This window comes from Pempheris klunzingeri, chromosome 17 (assembly GCF_042242105.1).
Source record: "Pempheris klunzingeri isolate RE-2024b chromosome 17, fPemKlu1.hap1, whole genome shotgun sequence".
Taxonomy (NCBI): domain Eukaryota; kingdom Metazoa; phylum Chordata; class Actinopteri; order Acropomatiformes; family Pempheridae; genus Pempheris; species Pempheris klunzingeri.
Window position 1 is genome coordinate 8,455,499 of NC_092028.1, and position 20,770 is coordinate 8,476,268.

Genomic DNA, 20,770 nt, shown 5'->3' on the forward strand with positions numbered 1-20,770 from the left:
GGAGTTTTTTTAACTGATGTGCTTCAGGCTTCATTGAAAATTGGGTATCATCTGCATAACGAGGAAAATTGAGGTGTTTCCTGACTTTTTGGTCTCATTCTTCAATTCTTCTTTGAGTTAGCTGCTAACTGCTGCTAGCTGCTATCTAATTCCCCCACTGGTGGGTCACACAAATAAAACGTCATCAAAACTGTCCTGTCCTGCCCTACCCTTTTTACACAGGTGTTAAATCAGCTTTGTTACTACATCTGCTGCTGGCTTAAAGGTGGAACGACAAAGCCCCCCCCATTCCGTATTCATCCCTTCTATACAGAAGGCAATGCAAAATAACAGCGCGACATTCCCGCCTTGAACAGGCTGTGTAAAACGGGCTTGTGTTGTACACATAAAAAGAGACTGAAATAGATGTGTAAGTCATGAAAAAAGCAAGTTTGAGAGAGAAGTTCAGATTTTGAACACCTCTGCACACTGAGCCAGGCACTGCCTGGAGTGGGCCTGAATGTTGGATTGTTCGGAAAGTTACAAAAATGATCGAATGCGACCCCATCAGTTCTGACATCAAAAAGGTGTAATGACTGATACTGATGCTCCAACCAAAGAGAAATAAAGACTATTCTTTCACGACTAGTTCAGCAGTTGTGGACTCCTTGTGAATTTCATAATTTTCTTGTTCCCATACCAGAGAACTGGTGAATGCATCAAGTTCTCTTTTGAACACTTGTGCTATATTTGTGAATATGTTTATGTTCTGTTCTGGGAAAGGGCAAGTCTAAACCATGGACATCTCGTCACTAATGACGATAATGATGACATTGATGAAGATGATGATTATTTCACTCATCTCTCATTGAGGACTGAGAATGTCACACTGAGTAGTAATTTCGTCACTTTCCATTGTGGTAAAGACTGAACTTCCATATCTTGGAAAACCCCACTTAATGCCTGATTAATGTCGTCTTCTACAGCCAAATACATACATTTAACTTATTTATTACTCTGGAATGAATCATTCTGCCTGGAAGAAAGTCAAGAACACACACAAAAGCTCCAGTTTGTCAAATGCTGCAGTAGCAAGCCTGAAGTCCAAAACTCCTATTGTCTCACTGCCAACACACTCTGACACTGGTCCCAATTTCTGCCATCCAGTTTGGCCAGATGGGTGGCTAAGACCACAGACTGCCACAGTCACACACACACAATGCCACAGTCACACAGAAGAACTGCATGACCCGCAACAGAGTATTTAGCCTTAGTTCATCTGATGCCCACATGGAAGGAGAAACGAAAAGAGGATACTAAAACAATGCAATACATTTTTCCCTCTCACTAAAAACATTCTGCTATCAACAGAAAATAAGGCATTAATGTCAAGTCATGTCTTCATTTTTTTGTCCTTACTTTTTATTTTAGAAATCTGACAGTAAAGTAAACTGTTTGGTACATTACAGCATCATGTTACAGCAATGCTTCTGTGCTGGAATACAGAATTAGTAGGATACTTTTACTTTTGATAAATATACAGCTGATAATGCTTTAGAACTGTTACTACAATACATTTTGAATGCAGGATCACTGATTGTATTTGAGACTTTTTACATTGTTGTATCAGTGCTGTTAAACAGGGACCAAGCTCAAGCCTCTTATTTAGTAAGAGTAAGAGAGGGATAAAGCAAAAAAAAAAAAAAAGAAGCACCAACCATTTAAAGGTAAAGAAGAAGAAACAAGAGGAAGCATTAGAAATACAAAAGAGGAAGACATTGTATCTGCAATGAGGTTTGTCTCACTAGTCTGAATGGTAGGCTACATCAAACATAGTGCTTAACCGTACGTGTCTGTTTGTGAAAACCGCAAACTACAGGAAATGGTGGAGCATGTGTTTTTGCACTGTCCTAGATATCAGCAAGAGAGACTCCTTTATGGTAAGATTACACTCCAAATGAGTGACATGTCACTAGGCAGGCTATAACAGAAATATTCAAGATGGTGCAATGCTATTTTCAGGTTTTACAGGAAATACAGGGATTGATAGGAAAGTGTAGTAGTGTAGTAACAGTTCTCATCCGCATGTGGCGGTAATGTACCTAAAAGCTGGAAGAAAATAAGACGAGGAAGAAGAAGAAGAAGTAGGAGGAGGAGAAGAAAAAGAAGAAGAAAAAAAAGAAAAGGTAATCACATTTTTACACAAATACACTGTAGACACCGCAGTAAAGCCAAATTATTTGATACAGAAAAGGCAGAGCGGAGCTAGACGGTTGGTACGAACTGCTAAGAAGCTAAAGGTCAGCTAACGTCGGGAAGGAACACAGACAAACACTTCCTGAAACACGTAACCAAGACAACGACTGTTCCCTAACTTTAGCAGGCTGCTAGTCCTCGCTAGCATCGGTGCTGATTAGAAAGCGGGTTATTTGATATATTTCTGTACTCCAGCCACCCAGACTCGAGCTATGTAGCTAACTGCGGGCTTGTAAGTCAGTCCTAAAGCTGTCCCATGTCTCAGATAGAGAAACTCCTGTGGCTATTCATTTCTACCATGTGCCCCTGCCTAACATGACAGGTTGGAAGTTAGCAGTTAACATCCGGGCTTACAGTAAAGTTTTGGGTTTAATAGTCTAACACGAGTTGGCTGTATTAGCTGTTCTCTTTTCTTGTGAGTAATTATGAATATGAGCCGTTTGAATGATAGAATGAATGTCTTTATTGTCATTGTAACAGGTACAACGAAATTGAAAGGTTCCATTAAAAGTATAAAAGAAACACACTCGAATGCAGTGTAATAAATAGCTAAAAAAAAGTGCAATAAAAAGTGTCTAAATACACTAAAGTGCAACATGAAAGAGAGAAATATCATCCACTCCCAAACAGCAGGTCATTGCACAAGATTCCAGTCATACGGTACATACACTGCCACGGGGTAACAGTTCCCAAAGTGAATTGCCAGGATGGGTTGGAAAAGGAGCACTCCACCAATTTACACCATTTTAGTGTACTTGTCATGTGTACTACCCAGAACAGTGGGGTGGGGGGTGGAGGCTTATCTCAGCTTGGGTTTGAGAGTTTCACTTTTTAACCAAAAGCTTGGGTTGCAATCTGGAGATGAGGAGTTTTAAAGAAGTATGAGTTACATAATGAAAAATGTCTGACGTGGTGGTTCTGCTGCTTTGATGCTGACTGTCCTTTTTTTTTTTTTTAATCTGCCTTGTGTGAGGCCCTTAACTGTTTGGGAGTGAGTTACTAAATTGCTGGATTACCCTTTTAATGGACTCTTTAATGGAGGCTGATTTCTTTCCATGTGCCGTCAGCCAATATTAAGTTTAAGTGATTTTTTATCTCATCTCACAGCCTCTCTATTGGGATGTGATTCATGTTCCAGATTTGAAAGGTTTTCAGCAATTATGTCCCAATTAAGGGGCTGGAGTATGGGTGGGACTTTTTCGAAGTGCCATGAGTTGATTTTGGTTCTTTATTATGAAGGATGTGGCCCATAAAGGCTGGTGATGAGATGCCTAATCACAGCATTATTATTATGGGATGCTGAGGGCTGCAAAGGATATTGGGTTTTGTCCTCCCAAGTTTGAGCAAAAGAAGGCTGAATTTGTCAGCCCAATGTAGAGCTTCTGTGATGGGACAGGCCTCAGCAGCCCTAATGACTTTGGAGGCTTCATCTCTAATTTTGTTTAGCGTAACTTGTTTGATTGAGGGTATAACTGAAAGTTCTGAGAGCTGGACAAAAGAAGAATGTGACTGTCACATGCTGACAGACACAAAAAGGGAGTTATTTAATTCCATGCCCTTATTATAATAATATAACAGTCATTATTTGTTGTATGCTTGTGTTTGAAAGTTGGACTAATTGACTGTGTTTTGCCCATAGCCATGATGACAGACTCGTCACTCCTCAACTCTGAGCTGGAGTTACAGCAGCAAGAGGAGCTGTATCAACAGCTGCTCTTACAGGTAATGTTGCCTCAATGTTAATCGAGTTAACATGTAAATCTGTAACTTTTGGTCAACAGCTGTCACTGTGACCACAAGTGACGGGATGGTAAAATGGTAGAACGCAGTGTAACTAGAGCTGAACGAATTAAATTCTAATTCAGCAGCTATTTTGAAAATCAAATCATTATTTGATTTACTTTTAAAAAATATTCTGGTTACAGCTCCATGAACACGAGGCTTTGCTTTTGCTTTGTTTTCCTCTGTTTTATATCATTACAAGCCGAGTGACTTTGGGTTTTGGACTGTTGGTCAAGCAAAACAAAACATTTGGCGATGTCATCTTGAGCTCTGGGAAAGTGAGATCTGATCTGACCTGATCTGATTAAAGGCTGCAGGGGTTTGTGTTTCCTTTGTTAGCCATGAGTTTTGTTTGGATTGCTCTGTGCTTTCCAAATTCCATAAGACTTGATTCCTGATGAGGCCTTCGTACAGACACAGGGGGCCTGTAACATGCTGCAAAACAGCCCAACAAGTAGACACAAGCATTTTACATTTTCAAGCTTCTATTATATCATTTGATTATTTATTGATATAATACTTAGGTCAGTTTGAAATCTAGGGAACTTGCTGTATCACTTTTTTGTCATCTGTTGGGCTGAGGCAGAGACAGGATTCACTGGAAATGTCAAGAGAAAAAGAAGATCCGCCATAGAAAAAGCTCCATGTAGTAAAACCCTTTCAAACACAGATGACCTTTTCTCTAGTTCGTCCGACCACAACAGTATCACATTTGTGTTCGTTCGCGTTCATGTGTGTCCTCTTTTCTTTCCACTTTTTTCAGTACCTCATGCTTTATATAAGCTGCATTTCACACTACAATTTTCTTTTGATGAAGTTGAAGATGTCCCAATGTCATTAAGCCATTACTTAACTTATATAGACTGCTGTTTATCTATCCAGACAATGGGAAAGATGCAGGCTGAAAATCCAGACTCCAAAGTAATCCGACCGCAACCTGGTGAGTGTCTCCACAGTACATTCATAAGCAAACCACCACATTTGGAAGACGGCACCACAGTTTTTCCATGGATGTGAGTCAGTTTTTGCTTGTGTTTATATTTTGCTTTCCCCTTTTCTTTCTCTTCCTCTCCTCCGTCCTCCCTCCTCCTAGGTATGTGTGTGAAAACTCTCTCAGAGCCAGGCAAGCACAAGGTCTTCATCAACATCTGTCAGTCAAACTCTGTCCCGCTGCCACCAGAACTCTCCAGAGAGGAGCTTGTGGAGCTGCTCCAATCTGAAGATCCCAGTGGATACAGAGTTCCCATGAGCCTCGGCGAGCCACACACAGAAATGGACAACAGTACGTAACTAAAGCCAAAGATTTTTTTTTTTCTTCAGCAGGCATACATATTATCTTAAAGCAACATCATGCAACAGTCAATGAACTATTGTCCAAACATAGAGACCACAGCTGTGCACCACAATGGTTCCAAAATGTTTCACCACAAAACTGCAAGAGCAGTGACATAGTCAGGGCTTACACATTTCAGACACCGTGCCTGAGATGGAGCACTTTTAAATATCATATTAGGGCTGTCAGAAGAATTCAAGATAACATTTATAGAAAATTTGAAATAATAATATAAGTGCAGAGAGAGTCAGTCAGCGTAACTGTAACTACAACCATAGCTGTACAAAAGCGTACAAAAAGAGCAGGAGATAGTCAAAAGGCAACCAGACGAACTGATAAACAAAACATCCACGAGGCCTGAAACAAAATCACTTGCGGGAAGCAGTGGGACAGAGAGACCACAGGCTGTACAACTAAGTGACTGAAAGTGATGTAGCACACTTACTGAGTGGTTCTGGTGAAATGGTCTGTTCACTGCTCTGCTGTTCTGCTACACACGTGGACAAAATTGTTGGTACCCCTCTGTTAATGAAAGAAAAACCCACAATGGTCACTGAAATCACTTGAAACTTACAAAAGTAACAATAGATAAAAATTTACTGGAAATTAACCATTGAAAATCAGCCATTACTTTTGAATTGTGGTTCAACAGAATTATTTAAAAAAACAAACTAATGAAACAGGCCTGGACAAAAATGATGGTACCTCTATAAAAGATTGAAAATAATTTGACCAGAGGGACATGTTTAACTCAGGTGTGTCCTTTAATTGGCATCACAGGTGTCTTCAAACTCATAATCAGTCAGTCTGCCTATTTAAAGGGTGACAAATAGTCACTGTGCTGTTTGGTGACATGGTGTGTACCACACTGAACATGGACCACAGAAAGCGAAGGAGAGAGTTGTCTCAGGAGATTAGAAAGAAAATTATAGACAAGCATGTTAAAGGTAAAGGCTATAAGACCATCTCCAAGCAGCTTGATGTTCCTGTGACAACAGTGGCACATGTTATTCAGAAGTTTAAGATCCATGGGACTGTAGCCAACCTCCCTGGACGTGGCCGCAAGAGGAAAATTGATGAGAAATTGAAGAGACGGATAGTTTGAATGGTATCCAAAGAGCCCAGAACAACCTCCAAAGAAATTAAAGGTGAACTCCAAGGCCAAGGTACATCAGTGTCAGATCGCACCATTCGTCGTTGTTTGAGTCAAAGTGGACTTCATGGGAGACGACCAAGGAGGACACCACTGTTGAAAGCAAATCATAAAAAAGCGAGACTGGAATTCGCGAAAATGCATATTGACAAGCCACAAAGCTTCTGGGAGAATGTCCTTTGGACAGATGAGACAAAACTGGAGCTTTTTGGTAAGGCACATCAACTCTATGTTCATAGACGCAAAAATGAAGCATACCAAGAAAAGAACACTGTCCCTACTGTGAAACATGGAGGAGGCTCGGTTATGTTCTGGGGCTGCTTTGCTGCATCTGGCACAGGGTGTCTTGAATCTGTGCAAGGTACAATGAAATCTCAAGACTATCAAGGCATTCTGGAGAGAAATGTGCTGCCTAGTGTCAGAAAGCTTGGTCTCAGTCACAGGTCATGGGTCTTCCAACAGGATAACGACCCAAAACACACAGCCAAAAACACCCAAGAATGGCTAAGAGAAAAGCATTGGACTATTCTGAAGTGGCCTTCTATGAGCCCAGATCTAAATCCCATTGAACATCTGTGGAAGGAGCTGAAACATGCCATCTGGAGAAGACACCCTTAAAACCTGAGACAACTGGAGCAGTTTGCTCACGAGGAGTGGGCCAAAATACCTGTTGACAGGTGCAGAAGTCTCATTGACAGTTACAGAAATCGTTTGATTGCAGTGATTGCCTCAAAAGGTTGTGCAACAAAATATTAAGTTATGGGTACCATCATTTTTGTCCAGGCCTGTTTCATTAGTTTGTTTTTTTAAATAATTCTGTTGAATTAATTCAAAAGTAATGGCTGATTTTGATTGTTTAATTTTCAATAAATTTTTATTTATTGTTACTTTTGTAAGTTTCAAGTGATTTCAGTGACCATTGTGGGTTTTTCTTTCATTAACAGAGGGGTACCAACAATTTTGTGCACGTGTGTACATTAAATGAATAACCATAGCAACAGGGACTAGAAATTATTTCTGTTGTAAATTACTTAAGAGGCAATGGTTTATTTACACAATATTATGGGATGTGCCTTTTTAACACGATTTCAGTATTTCATTAAGATTATGGTTAAATATCAAAATATCAAGGTTATAAAGAGCAGGATTTTACGACACCCCTGATTCTTATAATACTTAATTCAGCACATTGGGCACATTTGACAACTTTTCATGCTCACAAATATTTCTTGCTTTAATCCCTGCCTTCTGTATCACCATAGAGTAAGGACATTTTGGACGGAGTTTTGTTTGTTTTTGTTTTTCTCACGTTAACTTCAGCAGGAGGTCACGTACACTTGCTGTGATGGATCTCTGAGATTATGTATCCAGCCGACAGACAAGTTCATGCCAAATACTTCATGGCAACATCCTGTAGCAGAGTTTTTACATGAAACTGAGTGGCTGCTCTGACACATAATTTATGAAAGTCTGCATGGAAGACTGTTCAGGTCCTATGTTTTATTAAGGTGCAATATAGAAGGCACGAACTAATTTGTTGGTTTACATATTTTATTTTCAGATTGAATTTCTATGTCTGCCTCTCCGTTTCAGACTCTCAGGCGTGCACAGCATATGATGTGGTCATCAACCAGGAGTTCTTCCAGAAGTGCCAGGTGTGTGTGTGTGTGTGTGTGTGTGTGGTGTCTTGTGTTTTCTGTGCAACAATCTAATTTTGTCATTCGTATTGAATGGTAGAGGAAAAAGTAGAGATGATGCCTCAACTGTCTCAAAAAGCAACCATTTTATTTTTTATCTGACAAACTGAAGAAACCAACTGAATATCAACTCATTCAGCTCTGCGGGTTCAGTGTATGAGCAGTGGATCTGTGTTTTAAAGGCTTTTTTATGTCACTGAGCAACTGAACATTATCTTCTGTATTAAGAAGCCATTAAGAAGCAATAAAAAAGTCAAGTATCACAGATGAATTGACTGTTCACTAAGCCCTCTGCCGTAACCAGGCACACAAAAGGGGAGTTCTTCCTGCCACTGCTGCCTAATATAATATCTGATGCTGCTCATGTGGGGATTGTTGAATTCCTGAATCGTTGGCTCTCTCTCTTATTAAAGAGTTTGGTCTAGACCTGCTCTTTATGGAAAGCATCTTACCCAATTAGTATTTTGAGCAGCTCAGAGGCTGTGATTACATGTCTGTCTTTACTGTTCACTGCTTTCTACTTCATAGTGAGCAACTATTTGGCTTGGACTCAATACAGTTGTGGGTTCTAGTCTGAGTCAAACATGGTTCAGTAAATAAACAGTCCTAACCTTACAGCCGTGATGACATCTTGTGTTGATCCAAATGGCTGCAAATTTATAGTGAGTTTATACTCTAACAACCTGCCAAACTCATTATCAGAGATAACATTACATTCACCAAACACATTGGTTAGTCCTCATCCGAAACCTCCCTTTGGAATTGCATTGGCTGCAATGCTGAGTGAAACAAACCAATGTCCTCAAATTATAATGTATATGCACGTTTGTGTGTTGTAGAGTGATCCCTTGTTCCAGCAGTTTGTTATTCTGGTGTCCTTAGAGGGTTTAGAGAACAAATACAATCTGGAGCTAAGTAGGGGTAAGTGTTTTTTTTTTTTATATATACATATATATACAGTATATGTGTGTGTGTAACCTGTGATTGTTGACATTGTTTGTGTTTCTACAGATTGGAAGGTGCTGAAGAACAGGAAGTTCTTGGGTTCTGTTAGCGAGCAGAACATCCGGACGAAGAGCAGGCCAGTGATTGAAGAGCTGCAGCCTCAGTGCGTCCCTTTGACTCTGTCTACAAGTATACTCACTTTTGACCTAAACTATGAACTGTATCATGTCTGAAAAGTTATAGACATGATACATAGAGTGGTGTTTCTTTCTTCTCTTCAACTTCTCTTTCTAACCCAGCAGACAGAGAACGTTGCGTAGATTAACAGTCCAGTTGCATTTAGTACATTTCTACGAGTTGGTAAAATTGACTTTAAAGGTTCAATATTATTAACTTTTTTTTTTATTTGTCGCAGAAAGAGGCTGAACACAGCTGCAGCAGCCACATCTGGTACAAGGACAATTGTTCCGTTTTTGTGAAGGTTAAACCATGTTAGGATCTCCAAATACAAGTATGAACTTGAAAATGAGCAGGATATGCAACCTTTAATGGGCTGCAACTGATAATATCAGTTGTTATGGAAACAAAAAGTTGCCAATATAACCTCCCTGTGCTCCACCAGTGCTCTTTGCACTAATATGGCTGCAGTATACTTCCCTCAGGGCTCCAGTGCAGACCATTAAAGCAAAGGGCTGAAACGTGTACACATCTCTGATTTTCTGTATTAAAAAAATTAAGCAAACACTGAGACTGAGTCTTTTCCGGTTAGTTTAAGATCTGTTCCTTTTCTTTCAGGGAGAGCGCCACCGCTTCAGCCAAAAGGTAAACCTCGTCTCACCTGCCTGTTAGAAGTTTGATGTAAAGTCAGAGCAGCTTGACACATTTTTCTTGCTTATGTTCCTGCTTGTCCTTTTGTTTTTTAATCTTTTCTGCATTTTCAGAATGTAACCTCTTCCTCACATATTCCCCTTTTTCTCTCCCTCATCCCTCACTATCCCCAGACCAGAGTTCATTTTGCTTGTGGAGCCCCCTGCTGGTGACCCGGAGTACCTCATTGCAGAAATGAAGCTACCTGGGGTGGTGAGACTACCACATCGAATACACAAACACACTCATGTTGACTGGACTAGAAGGCTTTAACTTTGAAGCAGCTGAAAGCATATGACACACACTAGACAGCAGAGTCAGATAGTTGCCATCAAGGCTAAATAATCATTGGTTTAAATGAAAATGTATGCATTTTTCTGCATGTTCTGTAGGAGCTTTATAGGAGAGTTGAAATTCACGAGTCAGCAGAGAGCCTTGAACCGCAATTATTGCTGTAACATTAGTTTGTGGTGTTTGTGGACTAACTGCAGCAGCTTTGTCCTGCTCTTCATTTGGTTTACGCTCCAGTAACTCATACATTTGCCTCAGTCCTCAGTTATTTCTCATGTTCAAATCTCGTTGTAAAGTAAAGCATACTGTTCAGGGGAAAAAACTATGCATGTCGGCCAGAAATGAGAAGCCTGCCTTTGTTTACTTCTGTGTGAAATTAAATCAGGGTAGAAAAATCCTGAAAAGATTCTTCTTTTCTCTGTAACCTGGAATGACGACAATTACACATGCATTCATACTATTGTAGGTTATGTGTCATCAATGACCATCCAGAGCTCAGTGTAGTAGATTCTCATCTAGGTGAACTTGTCCCCTGTGCAGCCGTCGTCTCGCTCTCTGGTGCTGGACATTGGCGAGGACCGACTGGTGTTGACAGCTCGGCCTTCACTCTACCACCTCGACATCTTCCATCCCTTCCTCGTGGACCAGGAGAACAGTGTGGCACAGTACAACAACAGCACTCAGGTACAAAACATACACATACAAATGGTACACGCTGCACACAACATTGTAGCATCAACACACCACCACATATAATACCTATAGCAAATGATGTAGTAATGTACAGTTCACACAGATTATGCATTTTAACGTACCATGCACTTCCTGTTTTCTGTTCCCCAGATCCTTACAGTCACCATGCCCGTGGTGTCTTCATGAAACTACAGAAGTAATGTCCAGTTATTTATTTTTTGTTCAGAAATGATGCTGTGATAATAAAGGTGTTGTTTATAAAGTCACAATTCTCTGCGATATTTGATTCATAACTTAAATCCCCATGAGAGAGGTGAAGACGTCTGTATATGACAGTTTGAAATCTGCAGACGCCACATAGTAAAGTATCAGTGTAACTCACAGGTAGGAATGACACATACAAGCAGTCAAATTCAGATATTTGCTCTAAGGGATAACACAACTTTTTTATTTGATGTGTTGACAAGTGAAAAATTAAGATTCATACATCTTGGTAACTTTGGCCACAATTAAAAATCCCCCTCTAAGCTTGTCATTTTTTTTTACAGTGTACCCTCCATTCCTGTAGTGACAGTTGGCGCTTCCCGTCTTCGATTGTCAGGCAGTTGGCCACAGAGCAGCTCTAGCGAAGCCCTGCTGAATCTCTGAAAGTGATATCATAGCTGTTGAGGGAAGCTTCACCAGCTTCAGCTCTCAGCAGCCACAGTCAGCAGAGGTACGGTAACTTAAAGGCTCCATGTTTTTCAATTACATTATATGTCACCAGCCCAGATTAAAACAGCCTGATTCAGTTCTGAATTATTTTGCACTTCAGTCAAAGGAGCCAGTTCTAACTATTATGTTGACTAGCTGTAAAAATGAATGAAAACACTATTCCGGTGAAAAACTAAAACATGGAGTGTCTTTGCTTCACAGAAATGTGAAGTGAAAAAAGTCCTACAGCAAAAAAGGTGCCTGAAGTTCAGTCTTCACCATGGGTTCTGTAGTTGAGCTTCACTTCACTCAAGAGGGCCATGAGATAGACAGTGGAGCTTGCGGGATGAGGATTTGTGCCAAACAAAGGTGCTCTGTAGAGTCGAGGGTCATATCCGATGCAACATAGACAGAAAGAAAGAAAACTCAACCTCTCTCTTCTGTCCTTAGTGAAATAAATACAGTGCTGAACCTTTTTACACTAATTAGAATTGTCTTCTAATAATTAGGAAAGTGTCATACTGTTGACGCAGATATAAAAAGAGAAACATTTTAATTCTGTTTTACAACCTCTTTAACACTTTCATGCAGCAATGTAGTGAGCACAGTGACCTCCACAACATGAGGTCAGTGAAAGTCAGGGCGCATAGTAACTACCATCGGTTTGCAATGTAGTTACTTTTTCTGTGGGCTCTTTCCACGTGGAGCTCGTTCTGTGAACTGGAAACCTCCCCTTTCATGGAAAAAGCGAATGAGTGAAGCAGTCACTCTTCTATTTCTGGACCTGCCCTGGTCATCCCGTTGTCTGTTGCTCCCCTCCCTCACTCCTCTTTTATCCCTCTTTTTCTACTGTTGCCAAGCATCCACATCTGTTCACCTCGCTCTCCTCTCTATAGAGTAAGGAAGTGGGTGGGTCCAGGAGTAAAAATGCCATTCATTTTGTTGACAGTGGTCTGTTTTTAGATTGAGAATGACTGGGAAAAGAAACTTTCATGGTTGTATCACAAGTAAAAGAAACGAGCACTTCTGTTTAAAATACCTCTGATTCATTGAAAATAGGAACAAGATAAGTTAACAATGATTTTTAAAAAGCTTTAAAACAAAAGTCACCCAGTTTCTGAGTTAAATAAGACCCTCAACATGTTTAATTATGAACATGATTATCAAATGGTCAGAATTGAGCAACAGACAGACCCAGTTAGAGATTAGCCAATGAATATTATGGATCCTGTAGTAGCTAAAGAGCCAGATGCTTTTCTGCATCTGGAGTTGATAGAGACCAAACCAGAGCTAAAAGGGAATAGTGAAAATTAGACTTGTATTTAGGTGGACAAAACACAACTCCTTATGAATGATAATGTTGCTCTAAGGCTTGCTGGCTTTGTATGTGTATTTGCTAACACTTTCATCCTTTTAAAAAAGCCCCACACTATACTTAGAGTACAGACATGAGAGTTGTATCAATCTTCTCATCTAACTCTTGGCCAAAAAGCAAATAAACGTATTTCCCAAAATGTGAGTCTTTCAAAGATGTGAGAACTCTGATGTGGGAGCTGAGCCTCATGGGTACTGCAATATTTAATACTACGTGATATTCCTGTGCTTTTTTTTTTTCACCTTCTTCCCCCTATTCTCGGTCTAATCAGCTAATCTCTATGAATAGATGTCTCATAAAAGCTCATAAAAAGCAAAATTGTCATGTGACGATAGCCAGCAGGTCCTGAGATTGCAATAAATGTGTTCTGCCTCCTCTGCTCTCAACACAGACTGCCTACTCAGACATGATTAGCCAATACTTGTGGTGAACCACAAGGGCCGTGGTGCCTACTGATTCTGCATCCATATACGTTTGTTTCCTTCTCTGTTCATCCATCACTTCCTCAGTTCTGTCTGACCCACCAGCACTCTAACTAACTTCCTCATAACTTGTGGGATTTTTGGCAGTTGTAATGAACGATAGTATTATAACCATTGTCTTTGTTCCTCTCTCGCCTCTCCCCCTGCCAGTTCTTCTCTGCCAGCTTTGTCTCCATCCATCCGTCACACCCTCCCTCTTCATTTTGTCATCCCCCCTCCCCACCCGCCCTGTGGCACCCCTGCATTTGTCCAGTGAGGTCATCCCTCTGTTCTCTCTAATCCTATGAGGTGCTCATCTTTCTGCCTCCGCTTAATCCGCCTGTGGCCCCCAGCCCTGAACACACACACACACACACACAAATCTGCACATTTGCGCCCACAGACTCACAGTTATTCTTGTATTGTATACTCGGACACTTTGTAATTTTAACAGCATGCATACACACATAGTCATTCAGATAGCACACACGCACACATGATGCTCCTCCACCTCTCTATAAAACGCCCTCTGTCTCTGTACTATAGCCATTCTGTCTGTCTGTGCCCCTCTGTCTGTCTCTTGTGTTTGGTGGTACCACACCTTCATACAGGTAGGTCTGTCTGTCCTTTAGTTGTCCACTCTAGGTTTTGTCCTCATAGGATGACAGTAGAATTAAATATAACCAACAGTTTTAAAGATGAATGTAGTGGACATTTGCACGTATTTTGCATGTATTCAGTTTTGTTAGTGCTTTGAAAAGTCTTCCTTGTTGGTGTCTTCACTGATGCTCCAGCATGAGCCAATCAGCAACGCTTTTCATGCAACGATAACTTATAAAAATGTTACTGTACTTTCAGGATTTCAAACATGTCTGATGAGTTAAAATAAATGGAAATCAATGGCTACATTGAACATAATCAATCCTAGCATCTAACCACTGTAATGTTCCTTTAATGTCCAATTTGTCACTTAAATCTGCCTACGCAGGCATCTGCTTATATAACACTGGAAGTGAATGGAAACTAGTTTCTGTTCAGCAGCAACATGTCTTTCCAGTGTATGCCTCTCTTACCCTTAATAATCCACAGACTTCACTGTCAGTGATCTTGTAGCGTGTTTGGTGATTTAACCAGAGTGAGCAGGACATTCTCTCTGAAAAGATAACCTAATGCCGATCACTTTTCAAATCCCATTTTTTGTGTATTGTGTATTTTATTGCCAAAATGTCTGCAATAGTCTGCAAATAAAGCTATTAAATAGTCTAGTTAGTAGTGTATAGTATCTAAATAAGTAGATATCACTAGAGGTAAGTGACAAAACAATATTTAAAATTTTATGTAAAATATTTTTTACTTGTTAGTGTGTATTTTAGTTTTTAGTTAAGTTAAGTTTTTATTTAACTATACAAGTCAACTTATTCAAATGTATTGCTTACTATGGATGAACATAATGGATGAACTCAGTGTAAAAACATCTGTGTTTGCTAGTATTGTTAGATGTTTGCCTTATGTGAACTGTTACCCCTTACTTGAATATACATGTGTGTCTGGGTTAGGCAGGAATTCAGACTGACGTGTACAATTTCAAACTCACAGAAATTCACAGTATATTTAATGTGTAGGTGTAGACTATTTCTATGAACTGTGGTCCAGCAGCTGGGTTAGGGTTTCGATCAGTAGCTCAGACACAGGATGAGGACTAACAGTGACCTAACAAGAGGTCCCCGCTCGTGCCAAACTATGTCCATATTCTTAGTTCAAAAGACCCCCATAAAGCATTCACCAAATGGTCGAAATCATTGACACCACAGTGCTGTTTGATAGCTTGCATTTCTTTCTTTAGAGCCAGTCGTCAAAGGTCTGACAGCTAATTAGACTTTCATGGCTGCAGTATGTACAGTGGGTACGGAAAGTATTCAAACCCCTTCACTTTTTCCACATTTTGTTATGTTACAGCCTTATTCCAAAATGGATTAAATTCTTTTTTTTCCTCATCAATCTACACGCAATACCCCATAATGACAAAGTGAAAAAAGTTTTTTAGAAATTTTTGCAAATGTATTAAAAATAAAAACTAACTGAAATATCACATGTACATAAGTATTCACACCCTTTGCTATGACACTCAAAACTGAGCTCAGGTGCATCCTGTTTCCACTGATCGTCCTTGAGATGTTTCTACAACTTGACTGGAGTCCACCTGTGGTAAATTCAATTGATTGGACTTGATTTGGAAAGGCACACACCTGTCTATATAAGGTCCCACAGCTGACGGTGAATGTCAGAGCAGAAACCAAGCCATGAAGTCAAAGGAATTGTCTGTAGACCTCCGAGACAGGATTGTATGGAGGCACAGATCTGGGGAAGGGTGCAGAAAACTTTCTGCAGCATTGAAGGTCCCGAAGAGCACAGTGGCCTCCATCATTCGTAAATGGAAGAAGTTTAGAACCACCAGGACTCTTCCTAGAGCTGGCCGCCTGTCCAAACTGAGCAATCGGGGGAGAAGGGCCTTGGTCAGGGAGGTGACCAAGAACCCGATGGTCACTCTGACAGAGCTCCAGCGTTTCTCTGAGGAAATGGGAGAACCTTCCAGAAGGACAACCATCTCTGCAGCACTCCACCAACCAGGCCTTTATGGTAGAGTGGCCAGACGGAAGCCTCTCCTCAGTAAAAGGCACATGACAGCCCGCTTGGAGTTTGCCAAAAGGCACCTAAACGACTCTCAGACCATGAGAAACAAGATTCTCTGGTCTGATGAAACCAAGATTGCCTATTTAGCCTGAATGCCAAGTGTCACGTCTGGAGGAAACCAGGCACCGCTCATCACCTGGCAAATACCATCCCTACGGTGAAGCATGGTGGTGGCAGCATCATGCTGTGGGGATGTTTTTCAGCGGCAGGAACTGGGAGACTAGTCAGGATAGAGGGAAAGATGAATGCAGCAAAGTACAGAGACATCCTGGATGAAAACCTGCTCTAGAGCGCTCAGGACCTCAGACTGGGGCGACGGTTCACCTTCCAACAGGATAATGACCCGAAGCACACAGCCAAGATAACGAAGGAGTGGCTTCGGGACAAGTCTGTGAATGTCCTTGAGTGGTCCAGCCAGAGCCCAGACTTGAACCCCATTGAACATCTCTGGAAAGACCTGAAAATAGCTGTGCAGCGACGCTCCCCATCTAACCTGACAGAGCTTGAGAGGATCTGCAGAGAAGAATGGGGAAAAACACCCCAAATGCAGGTGTGCCAAGCTTGTAGCATCATACCCAAGAAGACATGAGGCTGTAATCGCTGCCAAAGGTGCCTCAACAAAGTACTGAATAAAGGGTGTGAATACTTGTGTACATATTACATACATATACTACATACTACATATTTTAGTTTTTTATTTTTAATACATTTGCAAAAATTTTTTCACTTTGTCATTATGGGGTATTGTGTGTAGATTGATGAGGAAAAAAAAGAATTTAATCCATTTTGGAATAAGGCTGTAACATAACAAAATGTGGAAAAAGTGAAGGGGTCTGAATACTTTCCGTACCCACTGTATGTGTGTGTGTATATATATATAACCCAACACCCTTCACATTGTTCCTTTGGTCCACATAGACAACATCATTGCGGTCAGGCTAGCTTAAGCACTCACAGGAAAGGAGAGTGTACTAAACAGCTGTCTGACTACACAAATGTAATCAATGCAGTTGGTAGTATGTGTGTGTGAGAGTCTGTAGAACATTTTACAGTGGTTAGTTCAGGCCAGTGTCAAGTCTCTCCTCTTTTGTTGTCTTGTGAGTGTCACATCCTGCCACCCATTTAAAGGTCCCATATTATGCAAAATGCACCTTTTAATATCTTGTCAACATTATTATGTGTCCCCTAATGTTTCTAAAGACCCCCACACTCAGACTAAAGACCATCCTCTCTCTTTTTCTCTCACCCCATTTTTCAGTTTATATTTGGCTCCCCTTATGATGTCATAAGGGGATCTGTTGAACATGTGACCTCTTCCAGCTCTTCAGCAGGCTGCCCCCACCTACTGAAAACGCCCTTGTTTTTGCCTCACTAACGCCAGCTCCCGGTAACACAAAGATCTTAAAAGCGCAAGCAAAGCACATAAACTGTTCTGTTCTGCTAAAACGGAGAGTTCAGAAATAGACTGAAAACAGCTGCAGCAGGCATGTCTCCTATGAGAAAAATAATTTCTGTTTTTGAACATTAAATAATACAAATACAAGTATGAACTTCAAACTGAGCAGAATATGGGACCTTTGATGTACTGAATGATTTCTAAAGGGTTTTTCTTTATGTTCACAAATAGTTTTTCTGTAGAATAGTCAGCCCTACAGTCTGGCTTCTCATTTTGTGCAGTGTTTTATTATTGCAGCTGGATTCTCTTTCAAAAGGATTTTACCGGCCTGTTTCGTTCCCCGCTCCTCTCCTGTCTAGAATCTATTAATAGCGTATACAATAACCTCTCTTTAACACTAATGAGGTATTGTTGCACACCCACTCCACATACATACACGTTGCCCTTGACTAAAATTAACCCTGCTAAGGCCTGAGCCTGTTGCCCATTGGAATTTGACTCCTCTCCCAAATCCCCCAGTTCACTCATCCCCACCTCCCTCTCTCCATTTAGCTCTAAACGTGTGGTTCCCAACTGTCCTGACGGAGGTGCTGAAATGTGCACCTCTCATTCATTCACCTATCAATTCTCCCCATCATCCCTCTCTCCATCATGTAGTTTCATGTTCTTATTCATAGGTTTAAGGCCACCTGGTGAATGTAAATCCAATATTCACTCTCTTTTAGCTCAGTTTTTGGTCTCCACCAACTTCTGAGGGAAACAATCAGCCTTTTTAGCTGCTAGATGCTCCACTATGTTCGCCAGCTAGTCTGTTTGTCTGTCTGCTGCGCTACAAGAGCCATGAGAGTAAACTACAACAGTAAAATTGGGGTGGACAGCTAAACAATGAACTGAAACCATAAAGCTCCACAGGGTCGTGACGATGAGTGACCACTTATATCTTGTCATTTGATACATTGTAATCATAAAAATATCAGTTATAGAGGCTTTAATCGATCCAAAAAGTGGGTTATGTGCCACAGTATTTCTTGTCTGGGTGCAGTAACTTTCTAAAAGTACCTTTGAAGCCAAGCTGTTTCTCCTTCTCTTCTGGTCTATGCTAAGCTAAGCTAACTAGCTGCCAGCTGTAGCTTTATATTTGTCGAACAGACATGAGAGTGGAATCAATCTTCTCTTTAAACTCTCACAGAAAGAGCAAAATGTTGAAGTATTCCTTTAAGGTTCCAATTTGTGAACAAGTTGTAAAACTGTTAGGGCTGAAATAAATTGCCTCACACACCCTCTGTCAATGAGAGGATCAATGGCAGTGCATGGAAGATTGAAGACCTAGTCATTTGCTGTTGAAAGGACTGATGGTGTGTGGCTATGCCAGACTGCCGGGTCTGGCATGGCACTTGGCACGACAGCAGACGGGAGCGCGAGACAGTTACTGACTCTATAAATTCAGCAGCACGGTCACGGGGCTGCTATAAACTCTTCCCGATGACAGAAAGATAGACAGTGGATGAAAAGATGGGATGGTGTGATGGTGTGTAAAGGGATAATAGAAGGAAATGAGGATGTCTGATGAATCTTCTGTTTGTTTGAAATTAGATTTGAACAACTTTTATTATTTTTTATAATTTATATTTGGGAATATAATAGACTGAGGAAATGCCTGATTTGTCATGAGAAATGAACAGACTAATATTGCTCACCAGTACAGGTGTTTAAAAGTAAATCATCCCATCTAATTAGTCTGAAACAGCAGGGCAAAAGGGAAAAGGGTGAGTGAGGACAAAAGTGGAGAGAAAGGGAGTTCGGTGGGGGCAACAAAGTGAGAGAAACTCTATCTCTACTGGTCTTTCTGCGTTTTAACCCTCACATTCTCACCTGTTGACGCTCTATCAATCTCCCAGCGTCCCATGCCAGGGCGGTGTCAACACACACCTACTGTGTATCTGTCTGTCCGTCTGTGGTTTTATGCCAGGACAATAGCAGCTCAGAGGGATAATTTATAGCCCATCCATCTTGCATTGTCTACTTATGCACAGCCAGGCCTTCAGGCCCCAATTTACATCACTTTGGGTGGTGTTAGTCTTTTTGAAACACCTGATATGGTTTTTAAATGTAAATTCAGGTAGCCGTATTATTACCAAACGTTGTGCCGATCCATGAAGTAGATGGAAGGTGAGTTTCCATTCAAAAATCTAATGCTTATGTGAAGCTTCCACTGAAGAGTGTAATGATAATCAGCTGATTGTGCCCTGCAATAGTTTAATGGCTTCTGGCTGCAGAATTAGAGCCACTAACTGTTTATCTTAGTGGCCTCCATTTCTAAAATTCACATGCCAGTGGTGGATGGAACTGTACATTAATGTGTATTTTCTTTGCCAATTGTCAGTAGCCAGGATACTGACAGTATATACTGGAAAAGTGAAAACTTTTGCCTGCTGGTGGTACTACAAGAAAAGTTGGGGGTTAACCAAAGTCATTAGGATTAGGATAGAAGGACTATTCATTTTTTATGATTCGATTATTCTTTCTATGATGCAAGTGACATCTTCAAATTTAAAACAAAGAAAAACAGAGCATTTTCATATGTGAAAAGCATGAACCAGCACATTTTTTGTATTTTCCTTGACGATTTAAAAGAATAATCAAAAATCAAAATAGTTGCGAATTAATTTATGACAAAAAAAAGACATTCTTGCCTTGTTCAGGAGATCTTTCCACTTTTTCCTTACATTAATTTCTGAACGATGACTGCCCAAGTCTGAACAATTATTTATGGCCTCTGTTTTTTTCTCTCCAAGTCGACATTTTCTTGTGGTGGCTCTACAGTTTTATTTATTTGAAATGGCCTTTTCTTTTTCTTTGATTCTCCATAATAAATTAGAAAGGAATAGCTACAAATTTGTAAGAGTGCGGGAGACTGCTAAATGTATCCTAGCAACGGATGCTGTAAGGCAATAGCCATAGTTGCGTGGGATTTCACATGTATGCGCATCAAAAAGAGGCTTAAGTTTGACTGGTGCAACCAACCTGAAGTCTGATTTGACTGTCATTTGTTTCTCTTTATTGCAGCCATGTCAGATATAGAAGAGGAGTACGAGTGAGTAGAGCGGCATCCCTCACTGCTCATCGTCTGCCATCATTTGATTATTTGAGTGTAAATG

At 40.6% G+C, this 20,770-nt stretch overlaps 1 protein-coding gene across 3 annotated transcripts; it reads left to right on the plus strand.

Annotated features, from left to right (window-relative positions):
* The first annotated feature begins 2,142 nt into the window (after window positions 1-2,142).
* pih1d1 (PIH1 domain containing 1) lies at window positions 2,143-11,494 on the plus strand. Of its 3 annotated transcripts, none has more exons than XM_070847935.1 (11): window positions 2,143-2,165; window positions 3,875-3,957; window positions 4,900-4,957; window positions 5,111-5,299; window positions 8,097-8,158; window positions 9,040-9,121; window positions 9,212-9,308; window positions 9,941-9,967; window positions 10,147-10,225; window positions 10,844-10,987; window positions 11,147-11,494. In XM_070847935.1, exons 2-11 carry the CDS (start codon window positions 3,877-3,879, stop codon window positions 11,180-11,182), a joined length of 855 nt encoding a protein of 284 aa, XP_070704036.1. In that variant the 5' UTR covers window positions 2,143-2,165; window positions 3,875-3,876; the 3' UTR covers window positions 11,183-11,494. The 3 variants fall into 3 exon arrangements, with proteins under 3 accessions (XP_070704036.1, XP_070704035.1, XP_070704037.1); XM_070847934.1 differs by lacking the exon at window positions 2,143-2,165 and adding an exon at window positions 2,248-2,279; XM_070847936.1 differs by lacking the exons at window positions 2,143-2,165; window positions 11,147-11,494 and adding an exon at window positions 2,248-2,279 and having other exon boundaries at window positions 9,212-9,334; window positions 10,844-10,983.
* The last annotated feature ends 9,276 nt before the right edge of the window (window positions 11,495-20,770 follow it).